Source organism: Plecotus auritus, assembly GCF_963455305.1.
Source record: "Plecotus auritus genome assembly, chromosome: 6".
NCBI classification, from domain to species: Eukaryota; Metazoa; Chordata; class Mammalia; order Chiroptera; family Vespertilionidae; genus Plecotus; species Plecotus auritus.
The window spans coordinates 65,359,421-65,378,922 of NC_137773.1; the positions used below are offsets into that span (position 1 = coordinate 65,359,421).

General features: G+C 37.0%; 1 protein-coding gene across 1 annotated transcript in view; it reads left to right on the forward strand.

The window, feature by feature from the left end:
• The window catches only part of NAF1 (nuclear assembly factor 1 ribonucleoprotein), a 58,152-nt gene extending 38,982 nt beyond the window's left edge, over positions 1-19,170 (forward strand). The window contains exons 5-8 of the mRNA XM_080672219.1: positions 5,113-5,267; positions 9,916-9,967; positions 13,491-13,593; positions 18,285-19,170. Coding sequence (XP_080528345.1) covers positions 5,113-5,267; positions 9,916-9,967; positions 13,491-13,593; positions 18,285-18,751 — 777 coding nt within the window. The 3' untranslated portion in view covers positions 18,752-19,170. The remainder of the gene's footprint in view (positions 1-5,112; positions 5,268-9,915; positions 9,968-13,490; positions 13,594-18,284) is intronic.
• The last annotated feature ends 332 nt before the right edge of the window (positions 19,171-19,502 follow it).

The following is a 19,502-nucleotide window of genomic DNA, read 5'->3' on the forward strand; positions in this document are numbered from 1 at the left end:
TTGATGCCTAACTGCTTCCCTGCCAGCCTGTTTTCACCTAACTGCCCTCCCCTGCAGGCCTGGTCACCCCTAACTGCCCTCCCCTGCAGGCCTGGTCCCCCCCAACTGCTCTCCCCTGCAGGCCTGGGTTCCCCCCCAACTGGCCTCCCCTGTAGGCCTGGTCACCCCTAACTGCCCTCCCCTGCAGGCCTGGTCCCCCCCCAACTGCTCTCCCCTGTAGGCCTGGGTCCCACCCAACTGCCTTTCCCTGCAGGCCTGGTCGCCCCCAACTTCCCTCCTCTTCCGGCCGGGTCACCTCTAACTGCCCTCCCCTGCAGGCTTGATCGCCCCCAACTTCCCTCCCTTGTAGACCTGGTCCCTCCCAACTGCCCTCCCCTGCTGGCCATCTTGTGGTGGCCATCTGGTGTCCACATGGGGACAGGATCTTTGAGCACATGGGGGCAGCCATCTTGTGTGTTGGAGTGATGGTCAATCTGCATATTACTCTTTTATTAGATAGGATAGAGGCCTGGTGCATGGGTGGGGGCCAGCTGGTTTGCCCTGAAGGGTGTCCCGGATCAGGGTGGGGGTTCCCTTGGGTCATGGGGCGGCCTGGGCGAGGGGCCTGTGGTGGTTTGCAGGCCAGCCACACCCCCCAGCGACCCAAGCGGAAGCCCTGGTATCTGGAGTTTATTTATCTTCTACAATTGAAACTTTGTAGCCTGGAGTGGAGCCAAGCCTTCTGCTTGCTCTGTGGCTGCCGCCATTTCTGTTTGGATTTATGTATCTTCTATCATTGAAACTTTGTAGCCTTGAGTGGAGGCCTAGGCTGGCAAGGGCAGGCGGAAAGCTTGGCTTCCTCCATTGCCAGGGAAACCCAAGCCTCCCTCCTGCTCTCTGTGGCCGTAGCCATCTTGGTTGGGTTTATTTGCATATTTGCTCCTGATTGGCTTGTGGGCGTGGCTTGTGGGTGTAGCAGAGTGATGGTTAATTTGCATATTACTCTATTATTAGGATGGTGTAAGTGGTGATCTAGTTTCATTTTTTCACATGTATCTGACCAGTTTTCCCAGCATCATTTATTGAAGAGACTCTCTTGACTCCATTGTATGTTCTTCCCTCCTTTGTCAAATATTAATTGAGCATAATGGCTTGGGTCTATTTCTGGGTTCTCTATTCTGTTCCATTGGTTTATATGTCTGTTCTTGTGTACCAGGCAGTTTTGAGAACCGTGGCTTTGAAATACAGCTTGATATCTGGTATTGTGATCCCTCCAACTTTGTTCTTCTTTCTCAGGATTGCTGTGGCTATTCGGGGTCTTTTTTTTATTCCAGATGAATTTTTGGACAGTTTGTTCTAGGTCTGTGAAATATGCTGTTGGTATTTTAATGGGGAGTGCATTGAATCTATAGATTGCTTTGGGTAGTATGGACATTTTAATGATGTTGAGCCTACCAATCCATAAACGTGGTATGTTCTTCCATTTGTTTATGTCTCCCTCTATCTCTTTTGTCAATGTCCCGTAGTTTTCTGAGTATAGGTGTTTTAACATCCATACTTAAGTTTATGCCTAGGTATCTTAATTTTTTTGGAGTAATGGTAAATGGGATTTTTTTTGTTGTTTCTCTTTCTGTGAGTTTATCATTGGTGTATAAAAAAGCCACAGATTTCTGGGTATTAATTTTGTATTCTGCTACATTGCTGAATTCATTTATTAAGTCTAGTAGTTTTTTAATGGAGCCTTTGGGGTTCTCTTTGTATAATATCATGTCATCTGCGAATAATGACAGTTTTACTTCTTTTCCAACTTGGATGCCTTTTATTTCTTCTTGTCTGATCACTATGGCTAGTACTTCTAGTACTATGTTGAACAGGAGTGGTGAAAATGGGCATCCCTGTCTGTTTCTACTCTTAGGCGAAATGGTTTTAGATTTTGCCTGTTGAGTATGATGTTGGCTATAGGTTTGTCATATAAGTCTTTTATTATGTTTAAGTATGATCCCTTGATTCTCACTTTGCTGAGAATTTTTATCAAGAAAGGGTGTTGGATTTTGTTAAATGCCTTTTCTGTATCAATTGATATGATTATGTGATTTTTTTTCTCTCAATTTGTTTATGTGATGTATCACATTTATTGACTTGCAGATATTGTACCATCCTTGCATCCCTGGAATAAATCCCACTTGGTCATGGTGTCTGATATTTCTTATGTAATGCTGGATCCGATTTGCTAGAATTTTGTTGAGGATTTTAGCATCTATGTTCATCAAGGGTATTGGCCTGTAGTTCTCTTTCTTTGTTGTGTCTTTATCTGGTTTTGGAATTAGGGTGAACGTCATTTGTCTTGTACTGACTTGTTTGATGTGTGCAATAGGAAATATTTCGCTTTTGGAGAACAAGAAAAATAGGTTTATTTGAAGAACGCTTATTAATTGGTGCAGTTTTTCAGTGTCTGGTAAGTTAATGTTCAAGAAAAAATATTAATTTTTATTAAAATGTTCTATTTTATGTTAACGATTACTCATTTATTTCAACCCTTTGTATTCAGCATGTCTCTATCGAAATAAACCTACATTTTATGAAAATTGAAGGTTTGGGTTTTTTTGTGGCCTACATAAACTTATTAAACCTTGTTTATTTGGCCCGTGTTAGCCTTTGAGTTTGACATACTTGATTCATACCTGTAACTTTAGCTTTGTGTAAGTCCAGAGAGAAAAATTAAATCTATTTCTAAATTTTACATAGAAAGCGTTGTAAATTCAAGAAAGTTACAAGTCTTTCAAAAATATTTGACTGTAAGTATAAGCACCTTGAAATGATTCCCCCAAATAATGGCGGGAGTTGGGGAAGAGGGTTGAAAGTATTGTTAGTTCTACCAGTGTGTTTTTAAAAATTCACTGATTCTGTAAGGAAGTTAAATTATCCCCAGTTACTCAAAAATTTAAAGTTAAAAGGGGAGCAAAATTGATTTTATCACCCAGTTGGTTTGACTTATTTCCCTTCTATTACCCTCCCCATTCCCACTGACCTAAGGAGAGCAACTTCAGATTTGTTATTTCTACCTTTTGCCTTTTAATAATTATTTGATAATAATTATTTAATAATGATTAATTCCTTTTTATAAATAATGAATGAAATTTCATTTTTAATATTTAGTTCTTTAATATCAGGGGATTTTTAAATAAAGGCCAACCTGTGCCCCTTATTATCCCTTTATAATATGAATTTTGGTTATTTGTTTTGCATTTGGTTTTCAGTGTTAGAGCAGGTTTTGTTTTTGTTGTTGTTTTACTTTTCAATAAACCAAAACCATGAAACCTATTTTTCTGTCAAATATCATTGGATAGGAATTTTTACTGATTTTTTTTAAAAAACCTATTTTAAGTATAACAATTTTACATGCAATAAACATTAATATTTCAAGAAGAATATTTTAAATATAATAATATTACTAAAACTATACTAACATAGTATAATAACACAAAAGTTGTAGGAAATATTAAAAATCTGCAAATAACAAGATTACTTTTATTCTAAAAAAATTTTTTTTACCTCCCTTAGTAACTTGTGTAATATACACAGTGATTGAAATAATTATTTGACTTAGTCAATGAAGTACAATACTCATCCTTCATTTTTTTTATTTTTATACTTTCTTCATTTTTATTAATGGGAAGTCAAATAGTATACAGTGATTGATAAGACACAATTCTGAATGACTGTGGAGATGAAGTAGGTTGGCCTGTGGAGGTTCATCTCCCTTTTTCCCCTTTTGGTAGTTTGGTGAAAAGCTGCATCATCTGAAAACACAGTAAGGCCTTTGGCTAATGGCAATCTTTTAAGGCTCTTCTCTGAGCTGCAGCATGTAGATCTTGACCCCTCATGTGCACAACTTTCCAGCATTGTTCTGGGGGCCTGGCGATTCCTTGATATGTTTCTTGTTTCCCAGAAAAACTGGGAGTTAACTAGTCCCTCTTAGGCTAACAGGTAAGCATGGTGTGTGTGGAGAGGGGAGGAGAATATGGCTTACTCACCCTTGGAGTGCTTTCTGTGCATGTCCAGCCAGCTGACTCAGGCAGGCCCCCAACTGCAGGAACTATGTTCATGTTGCATACACAACATCTAAGCCCAGCCTGTGCAGTGGAATGAATTTGGGTGCCTGAGCCTATCTTATGCTATATCTGTACTATGTGGTAGTAATGTGTGTGTCCGTGACCCCTTTTTGGGACAGGAATCCTTTGAGGTCTTTTAGCAGAAAGGTACTACTTTGAATAAGAGATGGCAAGTATTAAATGCTATAGCCAAGTGGAAGTACACTTAGAATACCACTTCTGAAATGACAGGGCAAGTATAAAACATTAGGTAGGTTACATTTTTGTATGAGTATTTCTACAGAATATATACTGTTATTTAAGATATAAAGAAAGCTACTTGCCTAGTTTAAATATCTTATAATTAACTATCCTAAGTTCTGTTTCTCAAACTGCCCTTGCAGCCTATTTCTTCCATTTCTATCTCTGGTTAGATAGTGTGGAAGTTACAAAATATCCAAAGTCAGGTGGAAAGACTGAGCAGGGAGTCAAGGTTTAATGGAACATTGAGATGAAGTAGGTTGGCCTGAGCCTTGCTTTGTCTAAAGGTCTCCTTCACAGCTTACCCCTCAGGTATTAGCCAGCCTAAAATCTATACTCTGAAGCTGATAGTTTTTAAAAATATTGTTAAGTCCTTTTTTATAACTCCAGATTAGCTAAATTGCTTATGTGTACACAGTCAAGTTTTCCTGTGATTGTTTGGGGTAGGATCATAAATACCCCTTGCGTTATCATGAGTGATTTTTAATTGAAAACTGGACAGATTACTGGTTGCCAGGAGTTGAGGAGGAGGTGGGAGGGAGGAAAGTGTAAGTGACTATATAAAGGCAACATGAGGGATCTTTTTCTGTTTTAGAAATGTTCTTTATCTTGATTGTATCATTGTCAATATCCTGGTTATAATATTTTACTCTATCATTTTATTCCTTTGACATTAACAAAATTACCTTTTATAACAATTATCAGTACTTTTCCATTATAAATATTGCTTTTTGAGTCATTATTTATATATTAAAGGAGGCCTTTGTATTCTATTCTACAGATCTTTGAGATATTTGGACCTGTTGCACATCCATTTTATGTATTACGGTTTAATTCTTCAGAACACATTGAGAGTAAAGGTATTAAAATGAAGGACACTATGTATTTTGCTCCGTCAATGAAAGACTTCACCCAATATGTATTCACAGGAAAACAGTAAGTAATTTTTCCCACCACCACCAGTAAGTATATTTTAATTGCTGTTTGCTTATCTAATATTTATATTTTAGGAATAATTCTCAGCAGTGATAGTTTTAAATAATATCTGTCTTTGTTAGTTCATTTATCTTCCTAATAACACCTGAAAGCTACAATTATCAAATTTTACAGCTAGAGATCATTCATATATTTTGCTCACAATGATTTGCTGCAACTAGTAGCAATATATTTGGGCCACATAAATTCTGAATTCTAATTAAATTTCTGAATTCTAATTCACTGCATTTTTCATTACATACATTCTTATAAATACACTAGAGGCCCGGTGCACGAAATTCGTGCATGGGGGAGGGGTGTGTGTCCCTCAGCCCAGCCTGCACCCTCTCACAATCCAGGACTGCTGGCTCCCAACTGCTCACCTGCCTGTCTGCCTGATTGCCCCTAACCGCTTCTGCCTGCCAGCCTGATCACCCCCTAACCACTCCCCTGCCAGCCTGGTCACCCCTAACTGCCCTCCCCTGCTGGCCTGGTCGCCTCTAACTGTCCTCCCCTGAAGGCCTGGTCCCCCCCAACTGCCCTCCCCTGAAGGCCTGGTTGCCCCCAACTGCCCTCCTCTGCTGGCCTGGTCCCCAACTGCCCTCCCCTGTTGGCCTGGTCACCCCTAACTGCCCTCCCCTGCTGGCCTGATCGCCCACAACTGCCCTCCCTTGAAGGCCTGGTCCCTCCCAACCCTCCCCCCCACCCCCCCCGCTGGCCATCTTGTGGCGGCCATCTTGTGTCCACATTGGGGGGGCCATCTTCGACCAAATGGGGGTGGCCATCTTGTGTGTTGGAGTGACAGTCAATTTGCATATTACCTCTTTATTATGTAGTATGCTACTTCAGTATTAGTATTACCACTTAAAAAATTCTTTTCCATTTAAAATAAAATTTTCATTGGATCAAATTCTAGGTTTATTTCGTAATTTTCAAGAAACTTTGTAATTCTCAAGGAAAAAAGAAAATAAGGAGATATAAGGTTGCTTGTAAATTGTACGCTTATAGAAGAGACAACTAAAATGTGTCCCTGGAAAGTTGTGTGTCAAGTGCTGATAAACAGAATTTACTTAAGTAATAATTTATTACTCCCATTTTGTCTCTAACTTATGCTAAATCAGTGGTTCTCAACCTTTCTAATGCCGCGACCCTTTAATACAGTTCCTCATGTTGTGGTGACCCCCAACCATAAAATTATTTTCGTTGCTACTTCATAACTAATTTTGCTACTGTTATGAATCGTAATGTAAATATCTGTGTTTTCAAGAACCGCTGCTGTAGAGCCTAAGACCATCGGAAAACACAGATGTTTACAATTCATAACAGTAGCAAAATTACAGTTATGAAGTAGCAACGAAAATAATTTTATGGTTGGGGGTCACCAAACATGAGGAACTGTATTAAAGGGTCACGGCATTAGAAAGGTTGAGAACCACTGTGCTAAATGATGCCGGGTAGTAGTATTTCTGCATATTTATGCTCCCGCTGGTTGTGTACTTTTCTTGTGTTAATTGTGTTGCCAAGTGTTAGCTGTAAAGCTGCTTATATCATTCAAACTTATTATTATGCAATTTAATTTTTATATAAACTAATGGCATATAGTTCAAGTAGAATAGCTTTTTCTATAAAAATTAGTTGAATGCTTCATAAAACTGTAATGAATATGAGCTACTAAAAATATTGTCAAATTAGAAGTAAAAGAAAAGGCCACAGAACATTGGGAGGGGGAATGGGGATCTTTAATCCAAAAGACTGCACTCAGTTTGACACACAAGTCTCTTTCATAGGTGAAACATCAGGGATATGGTTTTTGCAAGAAATAGAAAGGCAGCTTCAAGCAGTGAATAGTATTAGTGTTGTGACAAAAGTGCTAGGCATAAGAAAGTCTCTGTACTATTTACATATTAAATCAAGTCTCTGAATTTCATTTATTATTTCAGAAATGAAAATTTTGTTCCTGATAATTAATCCAGCTAATGTTTAAGAATCCACATAATTATCTGAAGGACCATTTTACAAAGCCTAACTTATTCTTTAGGCTGTGTAAAGTTAATTTTTCTAAATGACTGCTGATAAGACAGGTGAATTAAATAGATAGCAAAGTCGTAAAGATTATGTAATATATTTTAAAATCATGCCTTAAATAATTAGCATTTCATTCTGCTTTGAATATTAGGGTGTTGCTGTGGATATGTCATATATTTTTCTTTTGCCATATAAAATTCTTTAGCTTAAAACAGATAAACCTAAAAAAAATCTGAAATATTTATTAAATAGATTTTAAATAATAGGAGCAGTCTTTGTTTTTTATTTGTAAGAACAAGAATTTTGTCCTGGAAAGAAATAATAAATTAAAGAGTTGGAGAATTAGGCCTACTCTGAGAGGCACCACTTTGACCTCAGAAGAGGTCAGAGCCTGTTCTGTTCAAGACTGCATTTTGGGATCTGTCATAGGAACTCAGTGGAATACTTTGCCTTTGAGGTAGAGAAGGTCAGCTCCGCTCCAGCTAACTTGCCTCTAGGAAGGCTGTTTAAATCTTAGCTACCTACGCATGAACATTCTGTGAAAAGTGGTTTTTAAAATGTTGCTTGATCTTTTCCTTAGTAGATTTTGATTTTCAAAACTAAATGCACTATTTGGGGCACTTTTCCCATTAGTGTCATTAAAGTCCAAACTAAAAGCACCACAAGCCATGAGATGGCATATATGGAAAAAAGGAGTATTAGTGCTATATTAAATGTATAGGTGTACGATGATAATTTTTTTAAGTGGTGGAAAAATCAGTTAATGCCTCATGTATAATGTCAAAGTTCTGAATCAAAATTTCAGAACAAACGTATTGATTTCCATATCGTGCCAGATTGACATCTGTCAATTGATTTTTATGGATTTAAGATTAATAAATTATTTTAATGAATTAATTCTTAAGAACTCCATTTATTTTTGAGATGTAGTTTAAAGCAGAGAGGGACTAATACTTTGTAATCCTATATAATAAAAGTATAGTATGCAAATTGTCCCCTCGACTAAGAGTTCTTCTGGGAGTTCGACCAGGGGGCAGGGCCGGCCAGGGGAAGGGAGGGAGGCCCTGGCTGGCAGCAGGCGGCTAAAAGAAGGGAGGGAAGCTCTGGCTGGCAGCAAGCAGCCAGGGGGGGAAAGAGGGAGGCCCTGGCCAGTGGCGGCAGGCAGTGGGGGAAGGGAAGGAGCCCTGGCCAGCAGCAGGCACCGGGGGAAGGGAGAGAGTACCTGGCTGGCCGCCACCAGCCATTAGCGACCCTACCAGTGCACTGGGCCTCTAGTCCTATATAATAAAAGCCTAATATGCAAATCGACCGAACGGCAGAATGACCTATCGCTATGACGCTCACTGACCACTAGGGGGCAGACACTCAACGCAGGAGCTGCCCCAGGACCCAGGCCAGTCAAGGCGGTGCCAGCCCCTACTCCCATCGCCCCTTCAGTCACCCCGCAGATCAGCCCTGATCACCAGCCAGGCAGGCCTAGGGATCCTACCCATTACCCATGCACGAATTTTGTGCATCAGGTCTCTAGTATTTTAATATAATCAAATAATAAGATACTGTCAAACTATTAAATGAAAAAGATTACTAAGATTTAAAATGAGCTTTCTTAAATTATAATTATACTCATAGTATATATATGTACTTTTGTTGGTCATGTAGTATAAAACTTTACACTATAAGTAATTAATGCTTGTGATTATACTGTCCTTCAGAATCTTCAAAACTCCTCCTCCCCAAACTAGAGAGCCTTTTACCCTCTCTGCTTTGACAAGCACTGTTTGAATAAGCATTGGTTACTATTGGAGTATTGATATTCCTCAGGTAAATTGAGGAAAAGGAATTTCATGTTTTTATCACTGCCATTAAATCCATAAATCTTAAGGAAATGCCTCATATTTGTTTTTGTGTCCTTAGCACCTGGAACAGTGTATCACCTGTATAGTTTGTGTAGAATAATCTTTTACTGAAGTGAGTTTTTATCAACTGAGCTCAGGTATCATGAAAGCATTAATCAAATCTGCAAAAGCGCTTTTCTCTGTATATCACAGCCTTCACTTCTTAATCTGACCTCCCCACCCCCATCCTAAAATGTCCAAATGATGTGTTTTTCTTATGAGCTTCCCACATCTTCAGAAACAAGGTAAAGGACATAAAAACAGTTTTTTATTTTTAGCTTTTATTTTCATGTATGTTGCAAAATTAAGAGTTGAGCTCATATCTTCTACTTTTATCATTATTATTATTATTATTATTTTGGTTAATCCTCACCTGAGGTTATTTTCTCCATTGATTTTTAGAGAGAGTGGAAGGGAGCGGGAGAAAGAAAAACATCAATGTGAGAGAGACACAAATCCAAATTGATTGGTTGCCTCCTGCATGCGCCCTGACCAGGACAGGTTTCAAACCTGCAGCCCATTAGACTGGGAATTGAATCCGTGACTCTTCAGTGCACAGGCTGATGCCTAACCACTGACCCAGAGCCACGCCTGCCAGGGGCTACTTTTATTATTTTTAATACTGTAAAATTATATGTGCTTAACAGTATCAGCAAGTACTTCTTTGACTTTTTGTTTTCTCTTCCTAGGGAGAAGGGATCGGATGCATCATGGGAAAATGATCAAGAACCACCACCAGATGTAAGGATAAGTCTTTTTGCACAATATTTTGGAAAGTAAGGCAGGACTTAATCTTATAAATTCTTCATTCTTGACCTTAATGCTCTTTATATGCCTTCTGTGAGCCTATGCATTCTCCTGTCTCCCACATGACTGCTTTTCAATAAGAATTTTTTATTGATCATTTAAAAGATATTTTCAGTCACATTTTAATAATTATTAGCATATTATTTCACTTATAATCTTCTATTTTTAATCAATTTAATACCTGATAAAGGCAGAATTGCCATTTTTAAAAATTTTATTCTTCAATTTAGTGATTTTGCCATGTGAGACATGAAGATATTTATTAATGGCATGTTTAATAAGCTGCCTTTCTTTTGGAGGTACAAAATTATTAGAATCTACCTATCCCTCCATTTTTACAATATAATTTACTTACTTTAAAAGAATTTTTTGCCTGGCTGGTGTTGCTAAGTAGTTAAGCATCAACCTGTGAACCAGGAGGTCATGGTTTGATTCCCGGTTAGAGCACTTGCCCCAGTGCCAGCTCGATCCCCAGTAGGTGTCCTGGAGGAGGCAGCTGATCAATAATTTTCTCTCTAGTCATCAATATTTCTATCTCCGAAATATCTCTATTCCTCTCCCTTCCTCTCTCTGAGATCAATAAAAATAATTTTATTTTTAAAAAGAGTTTTTTATTTTTTGAATCTGTGCCGACCAGACTAGTTTTATGTTCCAAAGTAGCTTGATATTACAGTCTTTCTAGAGATGTGAAATAGAGTCAGTGATAATCTGTAGAATTATTTGATTTCACTTTCCATGGAGATGTTTAAGTATATTTTTAAGTTATTAAAATACAGAAATTACAGCAATGAGTTTATATATTTCATGAAAATAGTATGAATTTATATAGTATAAAATTATTATTGAGAGTCTTTTTATGTGCTCAGTAATTCTGATGAAGTTTCTCAGTATTATAAATTCTAGGTATTTGTAGATTTAACCTTGTTTATTTTACATATTCTCAATGTTGAAGATTCATGGTCTATGTTAATGTCTAATTTTGCTGAGACATGAATCAGGCAATGCTCACTCAGAGGGTCACTTAACCACCGTGAGTCATTTGACAAGTGAGTAATCTTAGTTTAATATCCAAATTACCATGGGGTTTTATTTTCTAGTTTATGTTGTATGTACATGTGATTTCCATTAAGGCCCTGAAAAATCACTTAATGTTCTTAATTATGTATAGGGCATTTTATTATTGAAATTACATGTTTTTAAAGTATTCAAGACTTGACAAAAGTCTTAAAAGATATTTCTTGAGAAGTGCATATATTCTTATACATCCCTGTTGTTTCAGACTTAAGCATTAAAATTGCTAATTATGGTAATGCTCACGGTTTATAAAATTGTTTGATTAGGTTAATTATGAAATTAAATCTGAGCATACTTCATGCAGTTTTTTTTCTAAGTAGTTGACTCCATTATTTTCATAATATGGAAAACTCTGAAATTCTAAAGTTTATTTTATTATGATGACATTTTATAGTTTAGAATATGGCTTGATATTAAATATAGGTTAAAATTTTGAATATCTGGGTTTTAAACTTGTTAAAAAAAACCATGCTGTGCAAATAGGAAATGTTGGGTTTGCATAAAGGAGCTAAAATGTTTAGAGAATGCATCTTAATCATCTTCATATTCATTTCTAATATGTGGATACTTATAAATGAATGTGTTTAATAAATGCAAATTTAAATTAATTTGGGTTTAAGGAAAATGTGAAGTTTTACCTGATTGTAGGGAGGTGATAGCAAAATATTGGCAAAACTATCTCTCTAAAATAGCCTATTACTAATTAAAATCCTTTAATATCTCCCTCCTGCTTTTAGGACAATGTCCAGTTATTTAAAATAGCACAATAAGTTTTTTGGTCTCTAATTTCAGTGTCTGATTTTTCTCTTGAAGAAGCTTTCAGTTTGTCTTACAGAACCATTCTCATTTCTTGAATTTACTGAGCCTCTACACATATTCTCAGTCCTTGGAAATTCCTTTATTTTCACTGTTAACTCATCATTAGAGATTTATCTTGGGTTACCCATACCAAGAAATCTTCCTTGCCCTTTTTCCTTTCCTTCAGCCTCATATTGCCATAGCACTAAATAAAGCATAGCACTTGCTCATTGTTTTATGTGTCTACCTTCACATTTGACTACAAATTCAGAGAAAGAAATGTTTTCCATCTGATTTCAATGCTTTCTACTGCCTGGCAGATATCAGATTTCACATTAAGATCAGTAAAGGTATGTGAAGGTGCTAATATCTGTTGTTATTTCTGAATTTGACTGAACTGAAAATCCTATACATTATATTTCTTTTAAATGTACATACATGCATACACAGTGAGCCTGCTTTTATGTTTTCTAAGAAACACAATATCTGTTTTCTGATATTAATAGAATAATAAATGCCTGAACTCTAAGAAAGCATAGAAGTCATAATATATAAAGATTCTAAGTTTTGTTTTTTTTGGTGGGTTATAACAGTGAATCTCAATTCTTAATTACTTAATGACTTGCTCTCTTATAATTTAAAATGATTTCCTCTTGGAAGTTGCATCATGCATGTATCTGCTTATCAAAGCCTTTTTCTGAAATCCTCTCTAAATAATATCCCTCAAGATTTTCTCCGCCCTTATTTTGCCTTATTGTTTATAACCTTTACTATCGCTGACATTATATTAGTAAAAAATGAATAACTGTATGGTGTTTAGAACAGTGCTTGGTTTATACTGGGTATGTGTAAAATTTTGAATAAAAAGTATAACATTCCCTATTTTTTAAAATATGTTTTTATTGATTTTAGAGAAACAGGAAGGCGGGGGAGGAGAGAGAGAGAGAGAGAGAGAGAGAGAGAGAGAGAGAACCATCAATGTGAGAGAGAAGCATCGATCAGTTGCCTCCTGCAGGCATCCTACTGGGGATTGAACCTGCAACCTGGGTATGTGCCCTGACCAGGAATCCAACCAGCGAGCTTTTGGTGCATGGGACAACTCTCAGCCAACTGAGCCAGGGCCCATTCTCCTATATTTATATTAGATCTGATACTTTGTCATTTGCATATTCCTAACTAATCCTTTCTTTAGCATTTTTGGCAGCTGGTACTATGATGAATCTTGACTCTAAACTGGAAGGCAAACTTCTAGATAGGAAGTAGCCGTATCTCAAGGTTGATAAAATTGGCATTTTAAAATTACCTATCAGAAACTTCCTAGGAATTAAAAAAACCAAAAAGCCTTGAGTACTCATCTGCTTACTGGCCTGTGTCTATTAAGAGCTTTAGACAGTTATAAAAAAAAAAAAAAGACTTTATTTTTCTATGATGTGTAATTAATTCAGATATTACTACAACACTAAGTATCAAAAGAGTATCTTTTAGTGATAGTGTTAAATAATAGGCTTATTTTTCTTTTCTCTAAGTATGTACTGTTGAATTGGTAAATTCATGTGATGTAAATCTATATATTTTTCTCTGTCAGGCCTTAGATTTCAGTGATGATGAAAAGGAAAAAGAAGCCAAACACAGAAAAAAAAATCGCATTCAAGGCCGGAAAAAATTTAAATCTCAATTTAATGAGTCAGGTGAGTAAATACAACATATAGCAATTTTTTAAAAAATCTTTACTTACATTTATATGTTCATTAGTAATAAAACTGAAGAAAATATCTGGGTTTTATTTTTTATCTCCTGCCATCCAACTAGCATTGGAGGCATTTTAAAGCAAGGAATGTTCAGTGGTGGTTTTTCAAACTTGAGGATGTAAAAATGACTCCTGAGGGGAATAGACAAAACTAAACCTTGTTAGAATTATTTGTGCTCATTAGCATTTTTTCTTAAAAAACCTAGTGGCTTCCATTTTTAGAATTAAATGATACAATACCTAATATCTTACTCAAGATACTTTATTTTTAACATTTCATTTTATTATACCTTTTCTATTTTCTATTTCCTTTTTAAAAACTAAACTTTTTATAGAAATGAAATGGAATTGTAAGAAATAATAGATTTTATATGCCTATTGCCCCATTTTCTGCAATAGTAATATCTTGCAAAACTATAAATAAAATATCGCAACTAAGATATTGACAATGACATAATCAAGATTCAGAACATTTCCAAAACAGGAAAAGATCCATCACGTTGCCTTTTTATATAGTCACTCACACTTTCCTCCCTCCCACCTGCTCCTCAACTCCTGGCAACCAGCAATCTGTTCTCTACCAGGTGTACCGGTTAATAATGCGGATTTTTTTCAATAGATGGAGTTACACATATGTTGATATATATGCAATTTGATATGTTTGCTATTTTGTTGTATTGACAGCAAGCTTCAAAACGTCATATGTCAAATTTTCTGAAGGTGTTAACATCATAGATATTTTTACGCTTAAAAATGTCAAGTTTCGTGCCAAAAAAAGAGCATTTGCTGGAAGTTTTAATTCATTACTTTATTTTGAAGAAAAGTGCTGCTGAAAGTTATCGTATACTTCGGGAAGCTTATGGTGAACATGCTCCATTTCAAGATATTTGTGAATGCTGGTTTAATCACTTTAAAAGTGATGATTTCGATGTGAAAGACAACGTCCAGGTCAACCGAAAAAGTTTGAAGACCAACAATTACAAGCATTATTTCATGAAGATACTTGTCAAACTCAAAAACAACTTGCAGAAAGATTAAACGTTGGCCAAAACCGGTTTGGCTCAGTGGATAGAGCGTCGGCCTGCGGACTAAAGGGTCCCGGGTTCGATTCCGGTCGAGGGCATGTGCCTTGGTTGCGGGCACGTCTCCGGTGGGGGGTGTGCAGGAGGCAGCTGATCGATGTTTCTCTCTCATCGATGTTTCTAACTCTCTATCCCTCTCCCTTCCTCTCTGTAAAAAATCAATAAAATATATTTAAAAAAAAAAGAAAGATTAAACGTTGTCAGCAAACCATTTCCAATCGTTTTCAAGCAATGGGATAGATTTTAAAGGAAGGAAAATGGGTGCCTCATCAACTGAACGAAAGACAAATGGAAAACCGAAGTCATCAGTAAAATGTTGCTTCAACGGCACGAAAGAAAGTCTTTTTTGTGACTGGCCATGAAAAGTAGATTTATTTTGAGAATTCCAAATGCACAAAATCATGGGTTGATCCAGGTCAACCATCAACATCGACTGCAAAGCCGAAGGCTTCGGAAAGAAGACAATGCTCTGCGTTAGGTGGGATCAGGAAGGTGTGGTGTATTATTAGCTTCTAAAACCAGGTGAAACCATTAATACTGATCGCTACTGACAACAAATAATCAATTTGAACCACGCTTTGATCATAAAACGACCAGAATGGGCCAGAAGACACTGCAAAGTAATATTGCTTCATGATAACACACACTTCAAAACCAATTAAAGACATGTTAAAAGATCTTGCCTCGGAAGTATTAACCCAGCCGCTGTATTCACCAGACCTTGCTCCTTCAGATGACCACTTGTTCCGATCGATGGCACGCGCAGTTTTTGAGCAGCACTTCAAAATGTACGAAGAAGCCGAAACCGGTTTGGCTCAGTGGATAGAGCGTCGGCCTGCGGACTAAAAGGTCCCAGGTTCGATTCCGGTCAAGGGCATGTACCTTGGTTGCGGGCATGTCCCCAGTGGGTGTGCAGGAGGCAGCTGATCGATGTTTCTCTCTCATCGATGTTTCTAACTCTCTATCCCTCTCCCTTCCTCTCTGTAAAAAATCAATAAAATATATTTTAAAAAAAAATGTACGAAGAAGTGGAAAATTTGGTCTCTTAATGGTTTGCCTCAAAACAAGAAAAATTCTATTGGGATGGTATCCACAAATTACCTGAAAGATGGGGGAAATGTGTAGCTAGCAATGGACATTACTTTGAATAAAGCACTTTTGATGTTTCTCTTGAAATTACCGTGTTTTCTTTGATTACAAAGTCTGCATTATTAACCGGTATACTTAGTATTTCTATAATATAATTTGTCATGTCAAGAATGCTTATATAAATGAAGTAACACAATAGGTTACCATTCAGAATTGGATTTTGTCACAGCATAATATTCTGGAAATAGATCAAGCATGTCAAACTTGCAGCCAGTGGACCGCATGCCTCATTTAAATAAGAGTTTGACATGCTTGATCTAGATTGTTGTATGTATGTGTCAAGTTTGTTTCTTTTCATTCCAGAGTGGCATGTGAATATGCCACAGCTTGTTTAACCACTCATGCATTGAAGGACATCTGGGTTGTTAACAGCTTTGGGTTATATTAATGAAGTTGCTTTATACACTTGTGCACAGGCTTTTGTTTAAACACAAATTTTCGTTTCTTTGGGCTGAATGTCTAAGAGTGTATTTGTTGGATAATATGATGTTTGTATGTGTAGTTTCTCAAGAACTTGCCATACTGTTTTTCGGTGTGGCTCTACCACTTTACATTCCCATCACCAGTGTGTGAGTGACTGTTTTTCTGCATTCTCACCAACATTTGGTGTTGTCACTGTTTTTTCTTTTAGCCATTAGTGTAGGTAGGTAGTGATATCTGTGATTTTAACTTGCATTTTCCTGATGGCTAATGATATTGAACATCTTTCCATCTCTTCAATGATATGTTTGTTTATGTCTTTTAACCATTATCTAATTGTATTTCTGTTTAACTCTTGAATTATGAGTTTGTACATAATTTCTTCCAGTCTTTAACCTGTGTTTTTATCCTCTTGAAAAGATCATTTGCAGAACCAAGTTTTTAATTTTGGTGAACCAAATTTATCAGTTCTTCTTTTATGGAGTCTGAGAATTTCTTGCCTAGACCTATTTCCAAATATTTTCTCCTATTTTGTTTTCTAAAAGTTTGTAAATTTATTTTAGGTATTCTTGTTCCTTTGCCTTTTCATATAAATTGTAGAATAATCTTTATATTGACAAAAAGTCTTGCTGGGATTTTGTTAGGAATTACATTAAACCTGTATATATATTAATTTGGAGAGAATTGACATATTAACTATATTAATGAGTTTTCACTTCTAACATTTCTATTTGTTTCTTTGTATTTTTTTTGCTTTTTTTTCTATTTTAGTATGTTCATAATTTCTCATTGAAGCATTTTTTTAAAATATATTTTATTGATTTTTTTACAGAGAGGAAGGGAGAGGAATAGAGTTAGAAACATCGATGAGAGAGAAACATCGATCAGCTGCCTCCTGCACACCCCCTACTGGGGATGTGCCCACAACCAAGGTACATGCCCATGACCGGAATCGAACCTGGGACCCTTCAGTCCGCAGGCCGACGCTCTATCCACTGAGCCAAACCGGTTAGGGCGAAGCATTTTTTTACTATTCTAAAATATTTCTCAGATAATTCTAACATTTTGTCATCTTGGTATTGGCCTTGATTAATTTTCCCTTTTCATTGAATTTGGAATCTGCTTGGCTCTTGGTATGATGAGTTATTTTTAATTGAAACATGGATGTTTTGGGTATTATTTTATAAGACTCTATATGTCTGTATGTTACTTAAATCTTTTAACAGTCTTGGTTTTAAAATTGCTCTGGCAGGGAAAGGAAGGAGGGTGTCACATTACTCTACCTACCAGATAGGGATACAAGTCTAGGTTTTCTTCTCAGTCTCTGTTGACACCTGAGGCCAGGAGGTGCCTTTTACTGCTGGGCAAGTGTAGGCCTCCTCTTGTGCCTGGTGGGGTAGGGCTACCTCATTACTGCTCCCCTGACAACAATGGGGGATGGCCTTGCTACCGCTGGGTTGTGATTAAAGTCCTGCCTCTCCCATAGGGCTTTTCTGACACCAGGCAGTGCAGGAGGTGGAGGAGGTCTGTGTTATTGCAGTGGAGGCAGAGGTCCAGGTTCCCCATGTGATCTCCAGGGTCACTGCAGGAGGCCTGTAACTGGCTCCTTATTCAACCTGCTCTGACATGACCTGGTGGGAGGTCAAGGCATCTCATTAAACCAATTATGGGAGGAAATCTAGGCTCCCCACTCAGCTTCTGAGACTGTGGGTGATGATGATATCTAGTGTTCTCTCTGCTGTTTGGTTAGAGTCCAGTGGTCATTGTCTAAAATTTTTTTACCTTGCTACGTTTTCCCTTTTCTGATTCTCTGGCTTTTTGGATGCTTTAAAATTTATCATTTTAAGTCTTATGCATTTTTAACTGCCATAAGATATACTGGAAGTTAAAGAAAAGACTTTATTGAAATTTTAAACAGTATTTTTTTATGTATTAAAATTAATTTTGTTTTTATGCTTTTTTTTTTTAACCCTGCTCAAAGGTGAAGATTTTGCAGAAGTACATCAGAATTGGAATGCTCATAGCTCTGCTTCAGAGCATTCACAAGGATATCGCAACAGAGAATTCACACAAGGATATTCCCGGGGTAGATATCCTCGACCTTGCCATGGCAGGCCCCCACCTCCACAGTTTTATAACTCAGAGCATATGGTACCTCAGGAGACTTCAGGATTTCCACCTCAGAGACAAGATAATCTTATGCCACAGTATCCCTTTCCTCCTCCAGTGTTTGACATGCATAATTTTTCACTCCCTCCTCCACTACCACCACCACCTCCTCCTCCACCACCTGCATTTGTAAACATGGGTTGGCCTGCACCTAACATGCCACCTCATCCATTACTTCCCATACCATACTCCATCCCCCCTCCTCCTCCCCCTCCACCCTTGCCTCCGTCTTCCTCTTCTGGAGATAGTAATTTGTCTCATTTTGGATCTTACTATTAGGTAAATATGTGCATTACCAGAGATATGTATAGATTTTTTATTTTATATGGGAAGGATTTTTTTTTTTTAAGAGAGATGATGGATCTAGATTTTTAAAACATTGTGAAAAACTGAATGTGTCCTTTAGTTGTAAGTTGATATATATTTATAACCTTTGTGAAATTGTATCCATATGAAAATTTCACTTTTGATTTATAGGGAAAATTACAACTATGTAATATTTAATTAAAACTTTTAATCCATGCTTTTCCCATCCCTGTCCAAAAAACAATATATATGGGTTTAAGAATAGATTCTGGAGCAACTTTCATCATGTATGAAAATATACCGAACATATTGATTTTCTTGTTGGTATATCTGAAAATATGATGTTGAAGTCTTATTGAGAGTCTTTAAAATAAACTATTTTTATAAATTTAGTCTTTGGACATTGATTTTTATTATAAGTGCAAATTACCAGTAAATTTGAATGTTCTGATGAAAACAAACAAGTGAAGGATACAGAGAAGGAAAGCCTTATATGTTGGTGAAGCTGTGACTAGGAACCCTACCCAAGGGGTCCCAGATTGTGAGAGGGTGCAGGCCGGGCTGAGGGACCTCCCCCACCCCCCAGTGCACGAATTTTCATGCACCGGGCTTCTAGTTTAATAAATAAGAGCCTAACTAAGGGTTCAAAAGGATTAAGTATCTTAACTCAGTGAGGTAGCAAGGAGTTGAACCTAGTTTTATTCATTCTCAGATCAACACTTTG